Genomic DNA, 21,128 nt, shown 5'->3' on the forward strand with positions numbered 1-21,128 from the left:
CCGGAGCCTGTGCTCTGCAACAGGAGAGGCCACAACAGTGAGAGGCCCACGTACCGCAAAAAAAAAAAAAATGCACCAGATCGAACAAGTGAAGAGGAAATAGGCAGTCTACCTGAAAAAGAATTCACAATAATAATAGTAAACATGATCCAAAATCTTGGAAATAGAATGGACAAAATGCAAGAAACATTTAACAAGGACCTAGAAGAACTAAAGATGAAACAAACAATGATGAACAACACAATAAATGAAATGAAAAAGACTCTAGATGGGATCAATAGCAGAATAACTGAGGCAGAAGGACGGATAAGTGACCTGGAAGATAAAATAGTGGAAATAACTACTGAAGAGCAGAATAAAGAAAAAAGAAAGAAAAGAACTGAGGACAGTCTCAGAGACCTCTCAGACAACATTAAATGCACCAACATTCGAATTATAGGGGTTCCAGAAGAAGAAGAGAAAAAGAAAGGGACGGAGAAAATATTTGAAGAGATTATAGTTGAAAACTTCCCTAATATGGGAAAGGAAATAGTTAATCAAGTCCAGGAAGCACAGAGAGTCCCATACAGGATAAATCCAAGGAGAAATACGCCAAGACACATATTAATCAAACTGTCAAAAATTAAATACAAAGAAAGCATATTAAAAGCAGCAAGGGAAAAACAACAAATAATACACAAGGTAATCCCTATAAGGTTAACAGCTGATCTCTCAGCAGAAACTCTGCAAGCCAGAAGGGAGTGGCAGGACATACTGAAAGTGATGAAGGAGAAAAACCTGCAACCAAGATTACTCTACCCAGCAAGGATCTCATTCAGATTAGATGGAGAAATTAAAACCTTTACAGACAAGCAAAAGCTGAGAGAGTTCAGCACCACCAAACCAGCTTTACAAGAAATGCTAAAGAAACTTCTCTAGGCAAGAAACAGCAGAGAAGGAAAAGACCTACAATAACGAGCCCAAAACAATTTAGAAAATGGGAATAAAAACATACATATCGATAATTACCTTAAATGTAAATGGACTAAGTGCTCCCACCAAAAGACACAGATTGGCTGAATGGATACAAAAACAAGACCCATATATATGCTGTCTACAAGAGACCCACTTCAGACCTAGAGACACATACAGACTGAAAGTAAGGGGATGCAAAAAGATATTCCATGCAAATGGAAACCAAAAGAAAGCTGGAGTAGCAACTCTCATATCAGACAAAATAGACTTTAAAATAAAGACTATTAGAAGAGACAAAGAAGGACACTACATAATGATCAAGGGATCGATCTAAGAAGAAGATGTAACAATTGTAAATATTTATGCACCCAACATAAGAGCACCTCAATACATAAGGCAAATACTAACAGCCTTAAAAGAGGAAATTGACAGTAACATATTCATAGTAGGGGACTTTAACACCCCACTTTCACCCATGGACAGATCATCCAAAATGAAAATAAATAAGGAAACACAAGTTTTAAATGATACATTAAACAAGATGGACTTAATTGATATTTATAGGACACTCCATCCAAAAACAACAGAATACACATTTTTCTCAAGTGCTCATGGAACATTCTCCAGGATAGATCATATCTTGGGTCACAAACCAAGCCTTGGTAAATTTAAGAAAATTGAAATTGTATCAAGTATCTTTTCCGACCACAACACCATGAGACTAGATATCAATTACAGGAAAAGATCTGTAAAAAATACAAACACATGGAGGCTAAACAATACACTCCTTAATAACAAAGTGATCACTGAAGAAATCAAAGAGGAAATAAAAAAATACCTAGAAACAAATGACAATGGAGACACGACGACCCAAAACCTATGGGATGCAGCAAAAGCAGTTCTAAGAGGGAAGTTTATAGCAATACAAGCCCACCTTAAGAAACAGGAAACAACTCAAATAAACAACCTAACCTTGCATCTAAAGCAATTACAAAAAGAAGAAAAAGAAACCGCAAAGTTATCAGAAGGAAAGAAATCATAAAAATCAGATCAGAAATAAATGAAAAAGAAATGAAGGAAATGATAGCAAACATCAATAAAACTAAAAGCTGGTTCTTTGAGAAGATAAACAAAATTGTTAAACCATTAGCCGGACTCATCAAGAAAAAAAGGGAGAAGACTCAAATCAACAGAATTAGAAATGAAAAAGGAGAAGTAACAACTGACACTGCAGAAATACAGAAGGTCATGAGCGATTACTACAAGCAACTCTATGCCAATAAAATGGACAACCTGGAAGAAATGGACAAATTTTTAGAAATGCACAACCTGCCAAGACTGAATCAGGAAGAAATAGAAAATATGAACAGACGAATCACAAGCAGTGAAATTGAAACTATGATTAAAAATCTTCCAACAAACAAAAGCCCAGGACCAGATGGCTTCACAGGCGAATTCTAGCAAACATTTAGAGAAGAGCTAACACCTATCCTTCTCAAACTCTTTCAAAATATAGCAGAGGGAGGAACAGTCCCAAAATCATTCTACGAGGCCACCATCACCTTGATACCAAAACCAGACAAGGATGTCACAAAGAAAGAAAACTACAGGCCAATATCACTGATGAACCTAGATGCAAAACTCCTCAACAAAATACTAGCAAACAGAATCCAACAGCACATTAAAAGGATCACACACCATGATCAAGGGGGGTTTATTCAAGGAATGCAAGGATTCTGCAATATACGCAAATCAATCAATGTGATAAACGATATTAACAAATTGAAGGAGAAAACCCATATGATCATCTCAATAAATGCAGAGAAAGCTTTTGACATAATTCAACATCCATTTATGATAAAAACCCTGCAGAAAGTAGGCATAGAGGGAACTTTCCTCAACATAATAAAGGCCATATATGACAAACCCACAGCCAACATCGTCCTCAATGGTGAAAAACTGAAAGCATTTCCACTAAGATCAGGAAAAAGACAAGGTTGCCCACTCTCACCACTCTTATTCAATATAATTTTGGAAGTTTTAGCCACAGAGAAGAAAAGGAAATAAAAGGAATCCAAATTGGAAAAGAAGAAGTAAAGCTGTCACTGTTTGCAGATGACATGATCCTATACATAGAGAATCCTAAAGATGCTACCAGAAAACTACTAGAGCTAATCAATGAATTTGGTAAAGTTGCAGGATACAAAATTAATGCACAGAAATCTCTGGCATTCCTATACACTAACGATGAAAAATCTGAAAGTGAAATCAAGAAAACACTCCCATTTACCATTGCAACAAAAAGAATAAAATATCTAGGAATAAACCTACCTAAGGAGACACAAGACCTGTATTCAGAAAATTATAAGACACTGATGAGAGAAATTAAAGACGATACAAATAGATGGAGAGATATACCATGTTCTTGGATTGGAAGAATCAACATTGTGAAAATGACTCTACTACCCAAAGCAATCTACAGATTCAATGCAATCCCTACCCAACTACCACTGGCATTTTTCACAGAACTAGAACAAAAAATTTCACAATTTGTATGGAAACACAAAAGACCCCAAACAGCCAAAGCAATCTTGAGAACGAAAAACGGAGCTAGAGGAATCAGGCTCCCTGACTTCAGACTATACTACAAAGCTACAGTAATCAAGACAGTATGGTACTGGCACAAAAACAGAAAGATACATCAATGGAACAGGATAGAAAGCCCAGAGATAAACCCACGCACAGATGGTCACCTTATCTTTGATAAAGGAGGCAGCAATGTACAGTGGAGAAAGGACAGCCTCTTCAATAAATGGTGCTGGGAAAACTGGACAGGTACATATAAAGTATGAGATTAGATCACTCCCTAACACCATACACAAAAATAAGCTCAAAATGGATTAAAGACCTAAATGTAAGGCCAGAAACTATCAAACTCTTAGAGGAAAACACAGGCAGGACACTCTATGACATAAATCACAGCAAGATCCTTTTTGACCTGCCTCCTAGAGTAATGGAAATAAAAACAAAAATAAACAAACGGGACCTAATGAAACTTCAAAGCTTTCGCGCAGCAAAGGAAACCATAAACAAGACCAGAAGACAACCCTCAGAATGGGAGAAAGTATTTGCAAATGAAGCAACTGACAAAGGATTAATTTCCAAAATTTACAAGCGGCTCATGCAGCTCAATAACAAAAAAACAAACAACCCAATCCAAAAATGGGCAGAAGACCTAAATAGACATTTCTCCAAAGAAGATATACAGACTGCCAACAAACACATGAAAGAATGCTCAACATCACTAATCATTAGAGAAATGCAAATCAAAACTACAATGAGATATCATCTCACACCAGTCAGAATGGCCATCATCAAAAAATCTAGAAACAATAAATGCTGGAGAGGGTGTGGAGAAACGGGAACACTCCTGCACTGCTGGTGGGAATGTGAATTGGTACGGCCACTATGGAGAACAGTATGGAGGTTCCTTAAAAAACTACAAATAGAACTACCATATGACCCAGCAATCCCACTACTGGGCATATACCCTGAGAAAACCATAATTCAAAAAGAGTCATGTACCAAAATGTTCATTGCAGCTCTATTTACAATAGCCTGGAGATGGAAACAACCTAAGTGCCCATCATCGGATGAATGGATAAAGAAGATGTGGCACATATATACAATGGAATATTACTGAGCCATAAAAAGAAATGCAATTGAGCTATTTGTAATGAGGTGGATAGACCTAGAGTCTGTCATACAGAGTGAAGTAAGTCAGAAAGAGAAAGACAAATACCGTATGCTAACACATGTATATGGAATTTAAGAAAAAAAATGTCATGAAGAACCTAGGGGTAAGACAGGAATAAAGACACAGACCTACTGGAGCACGGACTTGAGGATATGGGGAGGGGGAAGGGTGAGCTGTGACAAAGCGAGAGAGAGGCATGGACATATATACACTACCAAACGTAAGGTAGATAGCTGGTGGGAAGCAGCCACATAGCACAGGGATATCCGCTCAGTGCTTTGTGACCGCCTGGAGGGGTGGGATAGGGAGGGTAGGAGGGAGGGGGACGCAAGAGGGAAGAGATATGGGAACATATGTATAACTGATTCACTTTGTTATAAAGCAGAAACTAACACACCATTGTAAAGCAATTATACCCCAATAAAGATATTAAAAAAAAAAAAGAAATAAAGGAGGGCTCACACACACCTGACTTCCATACCTGGGCTACCCAGCGCTGCAAGCAAGGAGGGGGGCACTCCCTGTTGTCTCCTCTGTTTGTGGGTGAGTGGTATCATCACTGTTCTTTCAGGGTCCTCACCCTGACTCCTATAAAGCCCTGGGTTTCTTCCCTCTGCAGAATTGAGGCTATTCAATTAGTCCAACACCCTCACATCTCTGAACTCTCCAGACAAATGAGAAGAGTGCTTCAGCTTGACAGATACTCTTGGTTTCTACTCAGAACACGGGCAGAATTTATGAGACCCTACATTTTAGAGTCGGTGTTCACCTTAGTCCTCACTCAGGTCTCTGACCCAAACTCTGTGTAGGACTTAGGACTCCTCCCACCAATAACCTGGGTAGTCCAGCCTCAGAGCAAAGCCCTCAATGCCCTGAGTCCCTAGAGGGGGAAGTCAGGGTCCTACATATATGACTACCCCTGGCTGGAGCCTCCCACAAGTGTAGGGGTGCTGCTTTGTGATGCCACCCCTAAATGGGGAGAGGCCCCCTCATCAGTATTTAGGGCCCTCACCTTCACCTCAGTTAGGACCTAGGTATCCTCCATCTGCAAGATGGAGCTACTCCCTAGACCTAGGCCCTCCCAGCCCCGAGACATCTCAGGCAGAACTCAGTTTGATGGCTCTGTTGGGGCTTCCCAGGGCCTACAGCAGCAGCGAGACTTAGTGCAGTTTGTTATGGGCCGAGTGGCACCTCTCACTCCCCACTCAAAGTCTTCACCTTGACTCCAGACCAGTACTGGAAATTTTCTCTTGGCCGCCGGAGGCATGGCCCTCAGATGAAAGTTCTCACTTCCTGGAACCTCTGAAGCCGAAGTCAGGATGACTCACATCTGGCCACAACTACTCAGGGTCTCTGACAGCTGACAGCAGGGGCGGGGGTCTGTGGTACTCCAGTGTTCTGGAGCCGGTGGTCCCTAGGTCCTACATACAGGGTGCCCATCTTGGAATCTGTCAGAGCCTGGGACTCCTCCCTTTACTGAACTGTGCCCACAAGTTTCACCTCCTTGAGCTCCTGGGGGTGGGGGGAAGTCTGGGCCTGCTATATATGACCACCCCGGCCTGGAGGCTCCGGGAACTGAGTGCATGGGTGCAGCTTTGTTGCCATCTCTACTCCCTAATTAGCGCTCAGGCCCCGCCCCTCCTCCCGCCCCCCACCCCACCTCCCGCCTTGACTTCAGTTAGGGCCTAGGTTTCCTTGATTTACAGAATCAGGAAATTCTCTCTTAGATTAAGGGTTTCTCCCTTGAGAATTTCCAGGCAGAACTCAGCCTAACAGTTTTTCAGGAACCTTCCACTTTCGATCACAGAGGCGGGATTTGTGGGGGTAACCTTTGTTATGGGAGGGGGGAAGGATCCCTTGGGTCCGCATTCAGGTCCTCACCTTGACTGCAGAGCAGTCCTGGGAATCCGCCCTTGGCTGAACAAACGCCGTGAACAACCGTCCGGCTCCGCCCCCGGAGCGGAAGTGTGGGAGCCACTACCGGCTGCGGCTGCCTCGTGCGGGGTTCCAACGGCTGACGGGACGCGCAGGGCTTTATGGGATCCCGGGGTTCAGAGGTCAGCCGTCCCATGATCCTCCCTCGCGGGTCTCTCCGGGCCATCTATTAGAGCCCGTGACCCCTCCCTCTGTGGTCCCGAGTCCTTCAGCCTCCAAACAAAGCCCTCACCTCCCCGAGTCCCTAGTGGGGAAGGCAGGGCGTTGCTCTGACCATCTCTGCCTGACAAGAAGGGCGCCACCCTGTGAGCCTCCCTCCTTGGGAGAGAGACGCTCTCATTAGCACTGAGGTCCTTACCTTGACCCTGGTTTGTCTGGTTATGGCCAAGACCCCTTCCCTTGCAGAACTGGGACCTGATCCTGATAGACAAAGCCCTTCCCTCGCCGCGACCAGACAGACAGAAATGAGGAGGCTTCTCATCCCTATGGCTCTGCCTGGGGCCTCTCGTGGTTAAGAATGGGGGCAGGGGTCTGTAAAGCCCCCTCATTTGTGGGTCTAGTGATACCTCTTTCCTCACTCAGGGACCCCACCATACTCCTGGCCAGTCCCGGGACCGGATCCTCCCTGACCCTCCAACCTGAGCTTCTCCCTCTACTGAACTGAGGCTGTTCTTAGACCAAGACTTTGACCTCACTGAAAACTATGAGACTTATAAGAGAGACTTATAAGAGAGGATGCCCTGCCTGGGCATTCTAGGTCTGAGAGCACGTTTGGGCAGGTCTCTGAATGACCTATATTTTGGCGTGGTTGTCTCTCCAGTCCTCACTCATTTCGGGGAAGGGGTGTTCCTTTTGTCTATCTCTTGGATTAAAAGGTTCCTGGGGAATGCCACATCCCTGCAAACTCTTGAGCAGTGTACCTAATGCAAACCTTGTAGTTTCATGTCCCAGACTTGACGTGAGATGGGGAAAATGCAACATAAGGCAGGGGGCCCAGGACAGGGGTGGGCTCCCAGAGAAAAATAATGCTAATCTGTCCTTTTCAATAGCCAGAATTAGCCTCTTCTGTGACTTGTTTTAATTGATTTACAGGCATACCTCTTTTTACCGTATTTCACTTAATCATGCTTCACAGATATTCTGTTTTATTATGAATTGTAAGTTTGTGGTTACCGTGCATTGAACATGTGAATGGGTGCCGTTTTCCCAACACCATGTGTTCATGTGGGGTCCCTGTGCCACATTTTGTTAATTCTTGAAATATTTTAAACTTTTTCATTATTTTCTTATGGTTCTCTGCTCAGTTATCTTTGTTATTCTTGTAACTGTTTTTGTTTTTTGTTTTTTTGTTTGTTTGTTTTTTGCGGTACGCGGGACTCTCACTGTTGTGGCCTCTCCCGTTGCGGAGCACAGGCTCCGGACGCGCAGGCTCAGCGGCCATGGCTCACGGGCCCAGCCGCTCCGTGGCATGTGGGATCTTCCCGGACCGGGGCACAAACCCGTGTCCCCTGCATTGGCAGGCGGACTCTCAACCACTGCGCCACCAGGGAAGCCCACTGTTTTGTATTTTTAAATTAAGATGTGTACATTTCTTTTAGACACTGTCTAGTAAGTGTACAATAGGATTAACAACTTTTATAAGCACTGGGAAACCCAAAATTTCGTGCGATTTACTTTATTGCAATATTCGCATTATTGCGGTGACCTAGAATCCAACCCACAGTGTCTGAGATATACGCATACTTCTAAAGGAAAGGAGCTGTCCAGGATGGTTTTGTGCTTCCCCTGATTGAGGTTATGTGACACTGCATATAGAGATGATCCTATTGTCACTGAGCAGCATCTGTTTCTTCTCCTTATTCCTGTTCCTCCTTCTTATTCCTAACTGGCATTTACTGAGGTATTCTTCAATGCTTTGGATAGATTCCAATCCCGTTCTTTAGCCACACAGTCCTTATCTTTATCCCAAGATACATTTGAGTGTCAAGGAATACAAGCTCTGCTTTAGGCCAAGAGGAGTATAACAGTGTGAGATCTAGAGGAATTCAGACCAGGAGTCTAGTCCCAGGCCTGTCATTTACTAGTGTTACCCAGCAAGGGCTCACTGCCTGACATGCATAGAAGCCAATACTATCACACTGCCTTTTGAGATAAAAACTTTATTCCGGGACTTCCCTGGTGGTGCAGTGGTTAAGAATCTGCCTGCCAATGTAGGGGACATGCAAGAGGGAAGAGATATGGGGCTATATGTATATGTATAGCTGGTTCACTTTGTTATAAAGCAGAAACTAATACACCATTGTAAAGCAATTATACTCCAATAAAGATGTTAAAAAAATGTGTTGAAAAACAAAATGACACAAATGAACTTATTTACAAAACAGAAAAAGACTTACAGATATCGAAAACAAACTTATGGTTACCAAAGGGGAAACGTGGGGCCGGGGGGAATGGATAAATCAGGAGCTTGGGATTAACACGCCCACTACTATATATAAGACAGATAACCAACGAGGACCTACTGTATAGCACAGGGGACTCTGCTCAATATTCTGTGATAATCTGTATGAGAAAAGAATCTGAAAATGAACGAATATACGTATATGTGTGACTGAATCACTTTGCTGTACACCTAAAACTAACACATTGTAAATCAACTATACTCCAATAAAATAAAATAAAAAATACCATGTGATCCAGCAATCCCACTCCTGTGCACATATCCAAAGAAAACCATAATTTGCAAAGGTACACACACCCCAATGTTCACTGCAGCACTATTTGCAATAGCCAAGACATGGAAGCAACCTAAATGTCCATCGACAGAGGAATGGATAAAAACTACGTGGTACATATATAAAACGGAATATTACTCAGTCATAAAAAAAAGAAAGAAAGAATGCCATCTGCAGCAACGTGGACAAACCTAGAGATTATCACACTAAGTGAAATAAGTCAGACAGAAAGACAAATATCATATATCACTCATATGTGGAATCTAATTTTTAAAAATGACACAAATGAACTTACTTACAAAACAGAAAAAGACTTACAGATATCGAAAACAAACTTATGGTTACCAAAGGGGAAACGTGGGGCCGGGGGGAATGGATAAATCAGGAGCTTGGGATTAACACGCCCACTACTATATATAAGACAGATAACCAACGAGGACCTACTGTATAGCACAGGGGACTCTGCTCAATATTCTGTGATAATCTGTATGAGAAAAGAATCTGAAAATGAACGAATATACGTATATGTGTGACTGAATCACTTTGCTGTACACCTAAAACTAACACATTGTAAATCAACTATACTCCAATAAAATAAAATAAAAAATACCATGTGATCCAGCAATCCCACTCCTGTGCACATATCCAAAGAAAACCATAATTTGCAAAGGTACACACACCCCAATGTTCACTGCAGCACTATTTGCAATAGCCAAGACATGGAAGCAACCTAAATGTCCATCGACAGAGGAATGGATAAAAACTACGTGGTACATATATAAAACGGAATATTACTCAGTCATAAAAAAAAGAAAGAAAGAATGCCATCTGCAGCAACGTGGACAAACCTAGAGATTATCACACTAAGTGAAATAAGTCAGACAGAAAGACAAATATCATATATCACTCATATGTGGAATCTAATTTTTAAAAATGACACAAATGAACTTACTTACAAAACAGAAACAGACTTACAGATATCGAAAACAAACTTATGGTTACCAAACGGGAAACGTGGGGCCGGGGGGAATGGATAAATCAGGAGCTTGGGATTAACACGCCCACTACTATATATAAGACAGATAACCAACGAGGACCTACTGTATAGCACAGGGGACTCTGCTCAATATTCTGTGATAATCTGTATGAGAAAAGAATCTGAAAATGAACGAATATACGTATATGTGTGACTGAATCACTTTGCTGTACACCTAAAACTAACACATTGTAAATCAACTATACTCCAATAAAATAAAATAAAAAATACCATGTGATCCAGCAATCCCACTCCTGTGCACATATCCAAAGAAAACCATAATTTGCAAAGGTACACACACCCCAATGTTCACTGCAGCACTATTTGCAATAGCCAAGACATGGAAGCAACCTAAATGTCCATCGACAGAGGAATGGATAAAAACTACGTGGTACATATATAAAACGGAATATTACTCAGTCATAAAAAAAAGAAAGAAAGAATGCCATCTGCAGCAACGTGGACAAACCTAGAGATTATCACACTAAGTGAAATAAGTCAGACAGAAAGACAAATATCATATATCACTCATATGTGGAATCTAATTTTTAAAAATGACACAAATGAACTTATTTACAAAACAGAAAAAGACTTACAGATATCGAAAACAAACTTATGGTTACCAAAGGGGAAACGTGGGGCCGGGGGGAATGGATAAATCAGGAGCTTGGGATTAACACGCCCACTACTATATATAAGACAGATAACCAACGAGGACCTACTGTATAGCACAGGGGACTCTGCTCAATATTCTGTGATAATCTGTATGAGAAAAGAATCTGAAAATGAACGAATATACGTATATGTGTGACTGAATCACTTTGCTGTACACCTAAAACTAACACATTGTAAATCAACTATACTCCAATAAAATAAAATAAAAAATACCATGTGATCCAGCAATCCCACTCCTGTGCACATATCCAAAGAAAACCATAATTTGCAAAGGTACACACACCCCAATGTTCACTGCAGCACTATTTGCAATAGCCAAGACATGGAAGCAACCTAAATGTCCATCGACAGAGGAATGGATAAAAACTACGTGGTACATATATAAAACGGAATATTACTCAGTCATAAAAAAAAGAAAGAATGCCATCTGCAGCAACGTGGACAAACCTAGAGATTATCACACTAAGTGAAATAAGTCAGACAGAAAGACAAATATCATATATCACTCATATGTGGAATCTAATTTTTAAAAATGACACAAATGAACTTACTTACAAAACAGAAACAGACTTACAGATATCGAAAACAAACTTATGGTTACCAAAGGGGAAACGTGGGGTGGGGGGGAATGGATAAATCAGGAGCTTGGGATTAACATACACACTACTATATATAAGACAGATAACCAACGAGGACCTACTGTATAGCACAGGGGACTCTGCTCAATATTCTGTGATAATTTGTATGAGAAAAGAATCTGAATGAATATATGTATATGTATAACTGACTCACTTTGCTGTACACCTGAAACTAACACAACATTGTAAATCAACTATTCTCCAATAAAGCAACAAAAAAACAAAAAAGGAATATACACGTGTAACACCACCTCCGGGCAATCATCTTACGCATGGGTGAAAAACCCCATCACCCTGTAAAGCAAGGTTTCCAGTCCAGGAGCAAGGTCTTTTATCTCCTGAGTCAGAGGACCCTCATTAATATCAATCAGGTTTAATAAAGTTTTGCCACAGTCATCCAATAGCCAACTCCCATTAGCCAATCCTAACAGATATAACAGTCAGACCTAAACAAACATAGGCAAACAAATCCAAAGGCCTGGGACTTTAACCCAATCCTTTGAAGTACCTCAGCAGCTGTAACCTTTTGTACTCTCTTAGGGTGGAACTCTAGCCCATGATCCTAGCCTTAGGACTCTAACCTGGACTCTATCCCGAGCAAAAAAAACTCCCCCAGGCAGGACTCTAACCCACAATTCCGATGAGATTATTAGACAATTTAGGTACAGGCACATTTTAACAAGGTTACTCACCCAAAAGACGTCTGATCCAGGAGCTGTTTCTTTTCTCAAAAGTGAAAGTAGCCCGAGGAGCCTGGAGTGCCATGGCGGGGAAGCAGGAACCCAAGAGCCGACCTTCTAGACAATTTCAGTCTAGGTGGCTACGCAAGGTTGGTGCTGAGGGCCCACGCTCTGCCAGGGGCTACAGTGCCTCAGGCAGGCAGTCACAAGACCTAAATCTCACCTGGGTTGCCAAAACTTACTGAACAAGGGCTCACTGCCCTGTGTGCACAGAAGCCAACACTATGGCAACAGTTTTTGAGAAAAGAGCTTTACTGCAAGGCCGACTAACACAGGAGACAAGGCTCTCAAATCTCACCTCAATCCAGCGGTCTGGGTGAAATTTAAGGGGTCAGGGTAATTTCAAACTTGGAAGCTAATTGGCTAGTCTTGAATTAGTCCATATAAGCTACTCATGCTGCTGGAGGCCAGATTTTCCTTAATTGAAGGATTGTCACGGGCTCTCCAGGCAACATTTCTGTTCTCTGAGTTCTGCAGACTGAAGATCTTGGTTCCAGGGTCATCCTGGGGTCATGGGTTGCTTCCTGGAGATATGCAGTTCTGTCTCTGTAAAATAACACAAGGTTTGATTAATCAGCAACCTATTTAAGGAGGCAAAACCAGTTTAAGCTGATCAATTGTTTTACGTGCTGTTTCACTAGCCCCGTGAGCTTGAGCACATTAACCAAACAGCAAGACAAAGAAATTGCAATTAACTAAAATGCTGCCTAACAAGGACAATCATGTAATATCCACACCAGAGGATATAATACATAATGCGCTTGTGGGAGAATCTTTCCTAGTTGGAAACAACTCAAAGTCCTTAGAATTTTTGTCATTGACCAGTATCTTCCCTACCAGCTACGCTTTCTTCTAAATAACCATTATTTCCACTTATTTAACTACCAACAAAAATCTAGAACTTGCCTAGAATTTGCCAAATTACACACAAGATAGAATAATTGAGTACGCTTTTAATGGCGAGGTCTCTGGCTCCCCCAACCCAGGGTAAAGACTGCCAGCCCAGTGGATTCTGGATTCTCTGAGGCCCTCCATCTGAGGCTCTGGCCGGGCTCACCACTCCCACAGTCTCATCTAGCCCACCAGGCAACCTCACTTGAAATTACTTCTCACTGAAGGCTTTGCATTTTCCTAAGGCTCCAAACTGCCTTGCCTCAGGCCATTTACACTTGCGTGCTTTCAGCTCCAACTGCCTGCCCTCTTTAACCCTACTTTTTACTTGTTCTTTAGGTCGTAGAGCGCATCCCACCATCTTTTTATATAATAGCAGCTCCTAGACTCTAAAATTCAATGGGCAGGGGCTAGATCTTGTTTTTGTGGTGGTTGTTGTTTGGGGGCTTTTTCTGGGGGGTGGCGGGGGGAAGCATCCACAGTACTAGTATGATGCCTTCCTAAGAGCTCATTCTCAATTAATGATTGGGAAATTAAAAAGGAGTAAGCATGTGGCCTAATCCATTAAAATTTAATTTATCCTACATTCCTGAATATTCTAAGCAAATCCAGGTGTATGACTTCTACTTTTACAAGAAGAAACATGAGAAGGATTTAGGCAAACCACAAATTGACGATCTTTCCCTTATTTATAGTCTTTCTTTCGGCCTTTATTGATTAAATATAAGGTACCTACTGTATACTATGCACTATGCTCTGACTACAACCCCAAATAAAACAAAATATGAGCTTTTTTTTTTTTTGCGGTACGCGGGCCTCTCACTGTTGTGGCCTCTCCCGTCGCGGAGCACAGGCTCGGGACGCGCAGGCTCAGCGGCCATGGCTCACGGGCCCAGCCGCTCCGCGGCACGTGGGATCCTCCCGGACCGGGGCACGACCCCGTGTCCCCTGCATCGGCAGGCAATTCCTACTGCAGAAATATAAAAGAGCCCATTATGGAGGTAGACATGCTGAAGGTTGTCAACAAAATGTACAGGGAACAATTCCCTGAGATCCTAAGGAGAGCCACTGAGCACACTGGTTTTTAATGAGGTTCCTTACCTCCATGAGAGCTCTGGGAGGAAGTGAGTATGACGCATCATGTCACCATGCCTAAGTGACATAGCCTCAGGTCTGACAACAGGGACAGTGCTCTATGTGGTCCCCTTCTTTCTAGGAGAGATCTTTTCATTGTCAGTCAGTGTCATCATGTTGACTCCTGTTAGGAACTGGGTACCCTTCCTCTGCTGAATGAAGCCTCCCCCATCAGTCCAAGGACTTTAAGTCCCTGAAACCATCCTCCTTCAGGCAATAAGGGATAAACTTAGTCTGAAAGCCCTGTCTATTGCCTCCCCAGGCCAATTACAGACGCGGGACTTTCTAAGGATGTATCTGTAACGGGGTAGTTGGTTGCCGCACTCCTCATACAGGACTTTTACTTTGACACTGTCACGCCTGGGATTCCACTCTCTGCTGAACAGCCAGCCTATAAACCAAGGTCCTCCCCTCCCTGACACCCTCCAGGCAGAAGTCAGGGGGCACTTGACGCTGCCAGCTCTTGCCTATGCCTCCCAGGGCTAACAGCAGAGGAGGGGCTAAGTGTAGCCCTGACAGTGGTGGACTGAGTGGTCCCCATGTCCACAGACAGGGTCTTCACTATGACTCTGCACACTTCCTGGGGCTCCATTCTCTGCTGATCTAAGGCTGAGGGCTCTGCTGATCCCCAGAGTCCCCACCTTCCCGCGACCTGAGTTGAAAGTGTTAGTCACAAGCAGCCAGGACTGTTCTGGACCTCAAGGGCTGCCAAAGGGGATGGGACTTTATGGGATCCTACTGTTCTGGCTGGGTCTTTATTCAGGTTTATCACTGTCATTTCTGTGAGAGACTCACACTCTCTCCTCTACCAACCTGAGAACTCTGCCCTTAGACAAATTTCTTATGGCCCCAAGAAGCCTGAAGAATAAGTGAGGGTACGGTTAGCCTAATAGGTCTGCCTGAGACCCTCTGTGTCTGATAGCAGACAGGACTGGTGTCCCAATGACCACCCCCCAATATTCTGGGCTTTGGTCTCCTCAGTCCTCCTACACGGGGCCCTCATCTTGCTTTCTATCTCTTGGATTAAAGCCTGCTTAGGAAATTCCACATCTCTGCAAACTCTTGAGCAGTTTTCGCTCTGCAAACCTTACAGAGAATGGGTCCCTGGCCCAGGAGTAATGTGAGATGGGGAAGCTGTAGCACAAGGCAGGAGTCCCAGAACAGGTGGTGGTAGCCTGTCAGGGAAAAAAAGTACACTGATCTATTCTATCTCATCAGCCAGATGAAGATTCCCACATCACTTCTGTTCTGATAGATTTACTTTCTACAGGGAAGAGACTGTGAGGATGATTTTGAGAGCCCCTAGTCTTTTGAGGTTATCTAACATCGCAAATGTAGATGCTTATACTGTCACCGAATATTGTCTCTTTCATTTATTTATTTATTTATACCTCTCAAATATTTTGGTATTCTTACTGCTCTGGCTACGTATTCCAATCCAGTAGTTTGAGCACAAGGCCATTCTTTTTATCACCTAAGACAAAGTTTGAAGTACTGAGAAAACAACTGAAATAAAAGACACAGGATGTGTCTCAGGGTAGGAGGAGTAGACCAGTACGAGCTCTACAGTAATTTAGACCAGGAGTCTAGTCCCACCCCTGTCATTTACTAGCCTTATGAATTTTGGCACATGACCAAACTCTAACTCTATGAGCCTCAGGATCTTCACTGTGAAGTGAGTTTCATAAGACCTGTCTTGTAGGACTGGTGGAATATATGTAATGTATGGAAAGCAGCTGTCACTGTGCCTGTCTTGTATTGAGACGCTAGGGAATGGCGGTTATTACTATGATTTTCTTGACCTCAGACGTTACCATCAATCCAGCTGGGATTTTTTTTTTTTTTACATCTAAGATATGTCAGAGAATATGCAGCATTCTAGCCGGAAAAAATCCTCCCAATCAGCCAAAATTCTGCTTTAATAATGAAAACTAAGGAATATGTTCTCTCCACCCTCTCTTTACCCTGCTTTTTTACTTGCTCTTCTTGAAGTAGAGAGTATCTCACCCTTTTCCATACAATAATAGCTTCTCTGAGAAACTGTAATTGCATGGGCAGAGGCTAGGACTTTTTTGATTAAACATCCCCAGTACGAGCACAGAGACTTCTTAAGAGCAGATGCTCAGTTAATGTTTGTGTAAAATAAGAGTCATGTACAAATCATTTGCTATAATTTGTATTCTCAAACATTCTTGAAGACCATAAGCAAATCCAGTATATATCTTTTAAATTTACAAAAGAAAGACTAAATGGAGTAAGGCAAACCAAGAAATTGATCAACTTTGCCTTTAGCTCTCTCTCTGTCTTATCTATCTTATCTCTCCATCTAGCTACCTAGCTATCTTCTGATCCTATTTTAGCGTGCTGTTCTTTCATGTTTCCGAGGATATTCTTATCCTAAAGTGATGTTATTCTTTTTCTGGACCACAAAAGTGATTTAAGGATTTCCAATTTGTATTTCAAACAACAGAATTCTTACTCCTAAATCTGACAAACAGCAATAAGTGTGTGATCCATGTCATTCATATACTTATATTCTGAATCTAAATAAACTTTCTGTTGAAAGGAACACCAATTAAAAATGCAGGAAAAAAGTCAACAAGTTATTTAAGCATATCAGGAACACTGGTTAACAGGCTTTTCCAACCACAAAGTGAAGAATGGGTGGGCTTCAGACCTCACTAGGGGTGTGAGGAGAGGCTGGATGTGGCCCTGGAACACGCACGGCTGTGGCAGTAGTGCCAGCCCTGGCTGCAGCCCTGGCTCGGGCTCTCTCTCCCTCATCTCTCAAAGCCTCTTCATTGTGGGGTGGGAAGGCAGTGGGGACCGTATCATGGATCTCCAGATCCATGGAGATACGGTTCTGGTTCTGCATCCAGAACCTCCAGCACTTTCATCTTGCTGGTTTCAGCGCGGGCTCTCGGGCCCCACAGGAACTCAGAGCATGGCGGATCGCTGCTGGGCACCTGGCGGTACTCCAGGCACCTTTCCTGCACCAAATCTTCTGTGATAAGCTTCCTGGGCTCCACCAAGATGAAGTGCCTCTTTCCATCAAAAACACCCAAAACATTCAGGAATTCCCAGATCTCCTCCTCAGAGGCGCGGTCGCCATGCAAGAAGATCACACCGAGGACAGGCATCAGGGGCCCATTCTTCCGAAACCGCCCGCCACTGCTCCGACGCCCATCATCAGTGAGATCTAGTTTGCTGACAAGGGCATAGGAATGACTGTTGGGCTTGACTTCCTTCAATTCTAGGCCAAAGACCAGCTCCATGCACTCGGAGGCTCTCCTGGGGATCTCGGGGAAGTGCTCCCTATACCTTTTGTTGACAATCTTCAGCTTTTCTCCCTTTTTAATGGGCTCCTTTATCTTATATTTATACAGCATGAACTGCACCAACATCCCTGCCTTCCTGGTTACAAGATCCTTTCCAGGATCACTGGAGGTTGAGGCCTGGGAGGAATTTTTACTTTCTTCAACTTGGCCCTTGGCACATACATCATATCCTGGGCATGAAACCCCTGCATCACGAGAGCTAGTGGCTGGGGCTCCCTGAGGCTCCTGGCGAGTGCCAGCAGCAGCGGAGCTTGGGGGAGTACCCTGAGAAACAGCAACGGGTGAGGAAGTGGTCTCTTCTACCCCTGCTGTGGTGGCCTGAGCATTAAGACCTTGGGTTTCACCTCTGTTACGGCGGCGTTCCTCACGAGCACGGACCTTACTCTTCTGACCACGAGGCATGGTGGCTGTGGTCAGGGACAGCAGACAGGAGTGTGGGCCAATGACAGGTGATTTGGACACCTGGAAGCTGGAGAATGAGATGACGTGAGCACCTTAAAGTAGGGAGATTCCACCTTGGCTTTATCAAAGGCTGCCTCTGCAAGTTTCCTTGAGGGCACTGCTCTGGGAACCCACAAGGTTCCTGTTTTCCCGGTCAGCCTGTCCTCCCAGGATCCCATAGAGGAAACACAGAGGCCTTAGAGTTTTACTCTACATCCTATCAGCCCTGCCTTGGATTTACTCAGGTGATGACAGGTGCTGGCAGTGGGGTCCTCTCGGTTCATCTTCAATATTATCATGTCAGGTCTCTGCAGAGCCTGGGCACCCTCCCCGCTGCTACTCTTAAGCTGACACCTCAAACCTCCCTGCGATCCAGGAGAAGGAAGTGAAGGGGTGCCTCAGTCCACCTCCCTGCCAGGGGACACCAGAGCTGCGAGCTCAGTAGGGTCCTTTCTATCCTGAGTTCGTTGCGATCATCATTCAAGGTCCTCACCTTGGCTCCTTAAAAGGCTTGGAACCACTACTCTCCATTTGCTGACTGGTGGATGCACCTTCAGACTAAGGACCTCACCTCTCTTAGACGTGATATAACGAAGTGAAGCAGACGCTCTACCTGACAGTCCTTCCCAGAGATTTCTTGGGCTGAAATCCAAGGGTTGGGCTGGACACTTTGAGTCCTCACTCAGGTTCCTCAATTGGGCTCCTGGTAGAGAAGCTCAACTTTTGCCTGAATTGATGCCTATATGATAGTAAGAGCCAACCAGCCTGTGTCCCAATAGGAGGAAGCGAAGATGACCGTATCTAACTAAACGTGGTCTCCCAAGAATGAAAGCTGTTGCAGGCAGGCTGAAGTCCTTGTGGTCCCACACAAGATCCCAATTCAAGGTCTAAATGTGCCTCCTGATAGGGTCTAAGATTTCTCCCTCTGCTGACATGGGACCACTCTCCTCAGACCAAGACCCTTATTTCCCTGTTAGCCTGTAGTGGGAACTGATGGGCATTTCTGCCTGACATCTATGCTTGAGGTCTCCCAGGGATGCTAATAGTGAGGATTCTTTGTGGCCTGAATGCTTTCATGTGGGACATCCCCACAGTCCTCAAGGTTCTCACCATGACACCTGGCATAACCTGAAATCCTCCCTTGCCAACCCGAGGCTGCCCCCTTTGACCTGGTCTCTCACCTCCCTGAGATGTCCTGGGAATAAGTGAATGCAACTCATGTCAAAATACCCAATTCTCCCAAGCCTGAAAACAGGGCTGGTGCTTTATGCTGCCCCGTTTCTTGTGGGAGGGGCCCCCATCCCCACTCGGTGTCACAACCATGAATGCTGTTGAGGACTAGGTCCCTTTGCGGAATTGGGCTTATTCCATTAGACCAAGGCTCTCATCTCCCTGAGACCATCTCCAGAGGAGATGAGGGGGCACCACAGCCTGCCAGCTCCGCCCGGAGCCTCCTCTCCTGAGTTTGGGAGTCATGAGGTAGCCCTCATTTCCCTTTGTCACTAGAGGGGAATTTAGGTCACTCAACATCTGTCTACCTTGCTAGGGCCTCCTAGAGCTGAGAGCAGGGGCGCTGCTCACTGTGGCCCGCTTTGGGGGTCGAGGTCTGCTCACTAGCACTCAGGGCCCTCATCTAGGACTTAGATCTTCTCCATTTGTAGAATCAGCGCTACTCTCACAGACCAAGGCCTTCTGCCTGAGACATCCTAGGCCGAATTCAGCCCGATAGCTCTGCTGGGGCCTCGAAGAACAAGATCGCAGGGGTGGGATGCAGGTGGGTCACCTTTGCTATGGGGGGAGGGGGGAGGGAAGGTCCCTTCAGGCTACATTCAGGTCCTCACCGTGGCTCCGGACAAGTCCCGAAAACCCACGCTCGGACGAACAAACGCCGCGGCTCCCGGTCGGGCTCCTCACTTCCGAAGCGGAAATCCGGGGGAGCCGCATCCGGCGCGGCGTGGGGTCTCCGAGGGCTGACGGCAGGGGCGGGACTCTGCGGGGACTCCCACTGGTCAGGGGTCAGGGGTCAGCGGTCCCTGCGTCCTGCTGGTGCCGTCTATCAGAGCCTGGGACCCCTCCCTCTATGGTCCCGAGTCCTCCAGCCTCCGAACCAAGCCCTCACCTCCCCAAGGCCCTAGCTGGGGGAAGTCGGGGCGCTGAAATTCATAGAGCAAGCCAGTAGGTTAGAAACTCAGATGTTACGGTCTTGAGTCCAAGGTCTGTATAGCAGGGCAGGCATACTGGAAACTCAGGCAGGGTTTCTGTGTTGCAGTCTTTTTTTTTTTTTTAATATTTATATATTTATTTTGGCTGCACCGGGTCCTCGTTGTGGCATGCGGGATCTTTAGTCGCGGCATGGGAACTCTTAGTTGCAGCATGCATGTGGGATCTAGTTCCCAGACCAGGGATCAAACCGGGGCCCCCGGAATTGGGAGCACGGAGTCTTAGCCACTGGACCACCAGGGAAGTCCCTGTGTTGCACTCTTGAGGCTGAATTCCTTCAGGAAACCTCAGTCCTTGTTCTTGGGGCCTTCAACTGATTGCACGAGGCCCAGTCACACTATGGGTGGCAATCTGCTTTACTCAGAGCCTACAGATGTAACTATTAATCGCATCTAAAAAATACCTTCACAGTGGACATCTAGACTGATAACTGACTAAACAACTGTGCAGCACAGCCTAGCTAAGATGGCGTACAAAATTAAGAGCTGGGAATGATAGGGAGGAATCTAGACTTGGAAATACGATGCTGCCACTAACTGGGACAAAGAATACAGGAAGAGGACGAATGAGGTTTGGAAAAAAAATCATGTGTTTATATTTTTTCACATTGAGTTTGAGACATCCTTGAATCAGT

The 21,128-nt window shown here is 44.4% G+C and overlaps 2 protein-coding genes across 2 annotated transcripts in view; both read right to left on the minus strand.

Annotated features, from left to right (window-relative positions):
• Positions 1-21,128, minus strand: part of CFAP47 (cilia and flagella associated protein 47) — a 520,230-nt gene that overhangs the window by 468,357 nt on the left and 30,745 nt on the right.
• Positions 17,177-18,371, minus strand: LOC137216846 (melanoma-associated antigen B4-like). Its single transcript, XM_067722957.1, is given in 3 exon segments — positions 17,177-17,226; positions 17,229-17,334; positions 17,369-18,371. Coding segments are annotated over 3 exon segments (1,023 nt in total). The 5' UTR covers positions 18,236-18,371.

This window comes from Pseudorca crassidens, chromosome X, assembly GCF_039906515.1.
Source record: "Pseudorca crassidens isolate mPseCra1 chromosome X, mPseCra1.hap1, whole genome shotgun sequence".
In the NCBI taxonomy this organism is placed as follows: domain Eukaryota; kingdom Metazoa; phylum Chordata; class Mammalia; order Artiodactyla; family Delphinidae; genus Pseudorca; species Pseudorca crassidens.